The sequence below is a fragment of the Solanum verrucosum genome, unplaced genomic scaffold (genome assembly GCF_900185275.1).
Source record: "Solanum verrucosum unplaced genomic scaffold, falcon-dt-bn FXZP01000229.1, whole genome shotgun sequence".
NCBI classification, from domain to species: domain Eukaryota; kingdom Viridiplantae; phylum Streptophyta; class Magnoliopsida; order Solanales; family Solanaceae; genus Solanum; species Solanum verrucosum.
In genome coordinates, this window is record NW_026020011.1 from 536,608 (window position 1) to 543,391 (window position 6,784).

Sequence of the window (6,784 nt, forward strand, 5' to 3'; positions counted from 1 at the left end):
CAAATGAACTTGAAGCTACAACAACATAGTCATTTTAACAATGAATATAGTTTCACGTCAATGAACCAATGCTACTACGACATATTAGGAAAGACCACCAAATCAGGCCAAAAGGAAATGAAATGAACAAACCCCCTGGAGACAGTAACTAACAACATTGATGGAAAAATGCACTTTAGACAAGCTTTATTTAGCTAGGGAAATCAGTGGGGCATATAATCTTACGAGTTCAACTAGGCAAAGAAAAAAGATGGAAACATGCTGGATATATGCTTAACAATTAGCCACGCTTACGTGGACTGAATGAAATTAGTTTTTTGATAAAAAGAAAGGTATCTTAATACAAACGATAATAACTTAAGGCGAAAAATAACAACTCTACATTAATACGAACCCTTAAGTATGACTACGAATCATGTCTCAGAGAATTACACACTTGAATCATATGACTATTTGACTCGATTATATCCATTTTAATCAGAAAAGGGAACAGATCCATAATGAAACGAAAGGAGGGAAAAAGCTTCAGCTACTTGACCAAGTAAACTGCACATTCATAGTAATCAAACAGGGAAGAAACACACCATTTGAGCTTCCAAAGAGAAGAAAAAGAAATGCAATTAAACTACTATACAAAATATAACACGAATGATAAACTAAAACTAAACAAAGCTGAAAATTGCTAAAGAAAGAAGATTACCTTCTTCCGGGCAGCGAATGGAACAATGACGAGCAGAGACGACTGACTTCCACCACTACACGAGACTTTGCCGAAAAGCTTGGATGCAAGCTTCAAGAACGAAACTTTAAAAACTCGCACCTTAAAACTCTTTTACTATCTAAGTCGATTTATAAATCAATATTTCTCTTCTATCTCTCCCACTTCTTCCTTGCTTCTGTTTTCTCTAGTATCTATTTTTCCCTTTGTTTCTTGACAAATTTTCTTTTTTCCAACTCCCCCATAACATTGAAAGAGCAGGGGTATTTATAGGCTGAATTGAGGGGGAAACAGGCAGAAAATTCGGATGATTTTGAATTCGAAATTCGAATTCTCTTTGCTCTTTTTCAAGGCAATAGTGAAGGGGATGGGAAATTCTGAAAAAAGGGGAAAAAGGGGACGGGAACGGGGATGATTGGACATGATGTTGATTGGTGCCCTTCTTTTCCGTGATTTATTGGGATTTTCCAAATTTTCTGGGATTTTTGTGAAGAAGGAGACGCACAAGGTGGGATTGTTGTTGTTGTACGCTGTGTATTGTATTGTTGGGTATTGGGTATGTTGAATGTATTGTTGTTGTAAAGAGGAATGGGCTGGGTTATGGAATAAAGAGAAGTGGGTTGCTGGGGCTTGGAATTTTAATTAGGAATAATGGGCTGCTGGTTGCTGGCCCAAGAATGGTCTTTTAAATAGTCCAATAAGGAGTGAAAGCATTGGTCATATTTGAAATAACCAAATGGCTTGCAATCTTGGCCAATTAAATTAAGAATTTGGTCAAAAAATTGAATTTAATCGGAGAACTTTGGCCAAATCTTAAACAAGATGAATTAATTAAAGAGCTTCTTATTCTTAACAAAATAAAATAATTAACTTAATTATAAACTAACCAATTTAAATAACTCAAATTGTAAATATAAATAATACTAAACTAAATTAATAAAATATTTATCTTAACAATGTAGAAATCTTTTGATATGATTTTCAAATAATCATAAAATATACTAATTATAGACATAATTATGTAAAACATAAATGTTATCTAAAAATAATAAAAAATGACAAAACTATTTAAAATAACTTGCAAACTATATTATTATTTTTTTGAAATTTTATAAAACTAATTATTCTAAGTCGTTTGAAATTGAAGAAGCTCGAAATGATTAATTTATATTGTGGAGGTCCAAAATTGGGTGTCAACAATGGAAACATGGGCGGTCATCTTGAGGTTTTGGATATCCACTGAAACAAACTTTATGGGACTCTTCCAGAAACATTTAGCATTGGAAGTGTACTCAGAAGCTTAGACTTGCATGACATTAATGAATTAGAAGGAAAAATCCCCCAATCATTAGCCAATTGCAAAGAGTTGGAATTTCTTGATTTAGGAGACAATAATTTTACTGAGAAAATTCCTTCATCTTTCTGCAATTTGATTAAATTGAAAGTGATGCATTTGGGGAGAAACAATTTGAAGGGAGCGATTCCACAATGTATTGGAAACATGGGTGGTCATCTTGAGGTTTTGCATATCCACCAAAACAATCTTTATGGGACTCTTCCAGAAACTTTTAGGATTGGAAGTGTACTCGTAAGCTTAGACTTGCATGACAATGAATTAGAGGGGAAAATCCCTCCATCTTTTGCCAATTGAAAAGAATTGGAACTTCTTAATTTAGGAGACAATCACCTTAATGACACATTTCCAATGTGGTTTGAAAGTTTGCCAAAGCTGAAAGTTTTAAGCTTGAGATCGAATAAATTGCATGGGCCAATTAAAACTTTAAGTGATGCAAACATGTTTTCTGAGCTTCGAATCATAGATCTCTCTTATAATGCCTTCACAGGAAACTTGTCGACTAGTCTATTTCAAAAACTAAAAGTCATGACGACAATTGATAAAACAACGAAGGTACCGACATATCTTGGTAAATTTGGAGATGGATACTACCATGAGTCTGTAAAAATTGCAACCAAGGGATTGGAGCTTGAACTGGATAGAATTTTGACAATTTATGTTGCTATTGATCTTTCAAGCAACAAATTTGAAGGACATATTCCAAGTAGTCTAGGAGATCTCATTGCGCTTCGGGTGCTAAATGTCTCATAATAGATTGCACAGTAATATACCATCATCATTTGGAAGTTTATCTTTAGTCGAATCATTGGATCTTTCATTTAACCAGCTTTCGGGAGAAATACCCCAACAACTTGCTGGTATGACGTTTCTTGCAGTCTTAAATCTCTCTCACAATCATCTCCAAGGATGCATTCCTCAAGGACGTCAATTTGCTACATTTGAAAATAATTCATATGAAGGTAATGATATTGGATTACAAGGATTCCCTGTTTCGAAAGGTTGTGGAAGTATTTGGCCACCAGAGACAAATAATGCCGATTATGAGCCATATGGTGAAGAAAGGAATTCTGAATTTCTGAATGATTTTTGGAAAGCTACTTTTATGGGATATGGAAGTGGTCTATGTATTGGATTATCCATAATATATTTCATGATCTCAACTGGAAATCTGAAATGGCTTGTAAGAATCGTTGAAGATCTTGAACACAAAATTATTATGCGACAGAGAAAGAAACAACGAAGTCAAAGGCAAAACAAAAGAAAAAATAATCGCATCTAGCTAGAAGAGTTAAAAATGTAACATTATGAACTTTGATGATATACATGTAACAACTATTTGATTTCATCAATTATAAACTTTGTATGTGAATACTCTACATAGGCCTTTCTACATGTAACAACTATTTGATTTCATCAATTATAAACTTTGTATGTGAATACTCTACATAGGCCTTTATACATGTAACAACTATTTGATTTCATCAATTATAAAGTTTGTATGTGAATACTCTACATAGGCCTTTATACATGTAACAACTATTTGATTTCATCAATTATAAACTTTGTATGTGAACACTATACATAGGGCATAGCAGATTTTTCTTTCCAATAATTATCATAAGTGTTTGACTCACTACTACAAAGAACCTCTTTTATATTTGGAGAGAAGGCGGTATATACCACCTGACAGAGTGTCTAGCATCCTTTTATTAAATTAAAAAAAAAAAAATCCTCAACAGGCATAAAGAATCTAGGAGAACGCTCAAGGACAATCTAATTTAGAGCATCTTAGATATAATTTTGTTTAGAGCCATCACAATGGAGTTATGAGATTCTTTACTCATGTGTATATATGTTGTATAAAAATGTATATATGAAGTGTATGACAAGTGTATAAAATGAAACTTAAAAGAGACAACACATATAAGAAATCAAAAGAAAGAACAAACAAATTGTGGTACATAGTAATGGTTTAATTGAAAAGGTTTTGTTTTGAGATTTTCATGTTATTTATGTTGTGTTTGTATTTCTTTTTGGAAGGATGAATATAAAATAAGTTTTTGAGAGGAAGAAGAGAAGATATGAAGGAGCAAAGTAATAGTATTTGTTAGTTGAATTAATAATCATTAAAAGTTAATACTCCCTCTTATCCATTATTAATTAGACACACATCTTATTAATTGTAATCCTTGGTAAAAGAACAAACCGACAGAGGCCGTACAATATGAGGTGCCTCGATGTATGCATGTATAATACTATACCGTGACCTCGCCTTGGTAGATATTCCCTTCACTTTTATTCTTTTTCCTCTTTGAACCAATCCTATTCTGGCATTGGTCCATTATTGTGGTATTTCGTTCATCGATATTAATTCACTTGTATTTAACCTCTTTTTTTTTTATATATATATTTTATTGTTAATCAAAATGATAATTTTCTCTTTATGTTGGATCTTGGGGAATTTGAACAACTTGTATCTTTTGTCTCTTTATGCTAACAACCTTTATGGTTCGATTCCAATTGAGTTGGGGAATATAGGAAGACTTGTTACTATGTATTTAAATATTAATCAACTCATTGGTTCAATTCCGGATTCCTTTGGCAACTTGAGAAACTTGCAATGGATGTATCTCCACAACAACAATCTCACTGAGAAAATTCCTTCATCCTTCTGCAATTTCATGAAATTGAAAGTGGTGTATTTGGGGAGAAACAACTTCAGGGGAGAAATTCCGCAATGTCTAGTTAATATCAGTGGACTCAAGGTATTGAAAATAGAAGATAATAATCTCGGTGAAAATATCCCTTCGTCTATTTGCAATCTAACATCACTAAGGATTTTAGATTTGGGTAGAAATTTGAAGGGAGCGATTCCACAATGTTTTGGCAACATGGGTGGTCATCTTGAGGTTTTGGATATCTACCAAAACAATCTTTATGGGACTCTTCCAGAAATTTTTAGCTATGAAAGTGTACTCAGAAGTTTTAAGCTTGAGATCAAACAAATTACATGGGCAAATTAGAGCTTTAAGTAATGAAAACATGTTTTCTAATCGAGATACATGTATTCGAAGGTTAAAAATCGAGATACATTTATCCAACGGGTAAAAAAAGATCGAGATACATGTTTTATTAATTTTGAAATAGATGTGTATTAGTTTTTTCCTTAATTAAAGGAGTAATTGAGTATTAATTAATAACTCTAACAGATTTTGGCCTTTGAATACATGTATCTGAGGGTTAAAAAATTGAGATACGTGTATCTGACGAGTAAAAAAGATCAAAATACATGTTTTATTAATTTTGAAATAGATGTGTATTACTGTTTTCCTTAATTAAAGGAGTAATTGAGTATTAATTAAGAACTCTAACAGATTTTGGCCTTTGAATAGATGTATCCAAGGGTTAAAAAATTAAGATACGTATATCTGACGGGTAGAAAAGATCAAGATACGTGTTTTATTAATTTTCTGGGTTTGTATCCTTGAGAAGATGTGTTAGAAACAACATCTTGCACTAGATGTGTAACTGGGTTTAGTGATGTTTCTGTTTTGGTAAGTAGCTAGAGCTTCGCGTAGTTCTTTCATTTATATTGGGTCGTTCCCGTGGTTAGATCTATTCTCAGCTTGAATGTTAGCAGATAGAGATTCAATCCTGCAATGAAAAAATCTTGAGAGAAAACAAAACTATAAAGTTCATATCTCATAAACATATTGTATATTAATGTTAATGTGTTGTACATTTACTAAGAATCATTCAATTTTGGGAATGGTCACCCATGACAGAATAAATAGCAACAAGATCATACTATGTAGAACCTAATTCCGAAAACTTTTTAAAATTGAAATTTAAAACGATATGAACTCTATCATAGATATATGAAAAGGGAGAACTTTATTCAAGATACATGAGAATAATGAAACAAAGTTACAAATATCTACATATAATTTTGAATGCCAATATTCAATTTTGATAATTTGCTATTAAAACGTAATTTGAGAGAGAGAAAGAAGAAAAAGATGGTGGAAGTAGTGGAGGACGTGAGGGTGGGGATGATAGACATTGATGAATAATGAGAATTTTATTTGGAAGAGAGAAATTTTTTATGTTAATTCACCATTAATTTAGGTGTTTAAATATAGAGATAATTAATCAATCCCATTTTAAGGGATTTGTATATCTGATTGTATCTTTTAAAATATATGGTATAAAATATTAAAAGTGGTAATATAAGTAATTGTTTGAAACTAGAGGTAAAATTAGTATATATGATAGTGATGTATGTCTAATTAAGTAGTTTTTCCAATAAAAAAACCCAAAAATAACCCAACCGAACCGATTAATTAGATATATAAATTTTATAATTATTTATATATTACTCATAAATAAAATATAAATATTTTGTAAAATTTTATTTAACTTAAGTATTTAACTTTACCATTTTCTCAAACCCAACACTTTAGCCCAACTATAACAATCCTAAGTCCAAGTCCATCAAAATTCATTTTAGTCTTTAACTACCCTACTTCACATAAAATAGTCATACTTTCTCTTAATTGAATCACTTTGTTCGTGTAATGATAAATTTTAGTATTGCTTAAGTGAACCGACAATAACTTTTCTGTGGATTGTTCATGTACTAGGTGTTTGTGTCTATCAAGATACGTACATTCTCAAAAAAGTTATTACTTTCAAATCGAATAAATCAG

The 6,784-nt window shown here is 31.7% G+C and overlaps 1 protein-coding gene across 1 annotated transcript; it reads left to right on the forward strand.

Moving 5' to 3' along the window:
• The first annotated feature begins 2,423 nt into the window (after positions 1-2,423).
• On the forward strand, positions 2,424-3,354 carry LOC125820295 (receptor-like protein 9DC3). Its single transcript, XM_049499738.1, has 2 exons — positions 2,424-2,807; positions 2,902-3,354. Exons 1-2 carry the CDS (start codon positions 2,424-2,426, stop codon positions 3,352-3,354), a joined length of 837 nt encoding a protein of 278 aa, XP_049355695.1.
• The last annotated feature ends 3,430 nt before the right edge of the window (positions 3,355-6,784 follow it).

What these genes read in the sequence shown, in the direction of transcription:
- LOC125820295 (XM_049499738.1), top strand. Translation starts at nt 2,424, where the DNA reads ATGTGGTTTGAAAGTTTGCCAAAGCTGAAAGTTTTAAGCTTGAGATCG. An exon ending in GAGATCTCATTGCGCTTCGG is followed by an intron (nt 2,808 to 2,901) that starts GTGCTAAATGTC and finishes TCATTTAACCAG; the next exon opens with CTTTCGGGAGAAATACCCCA.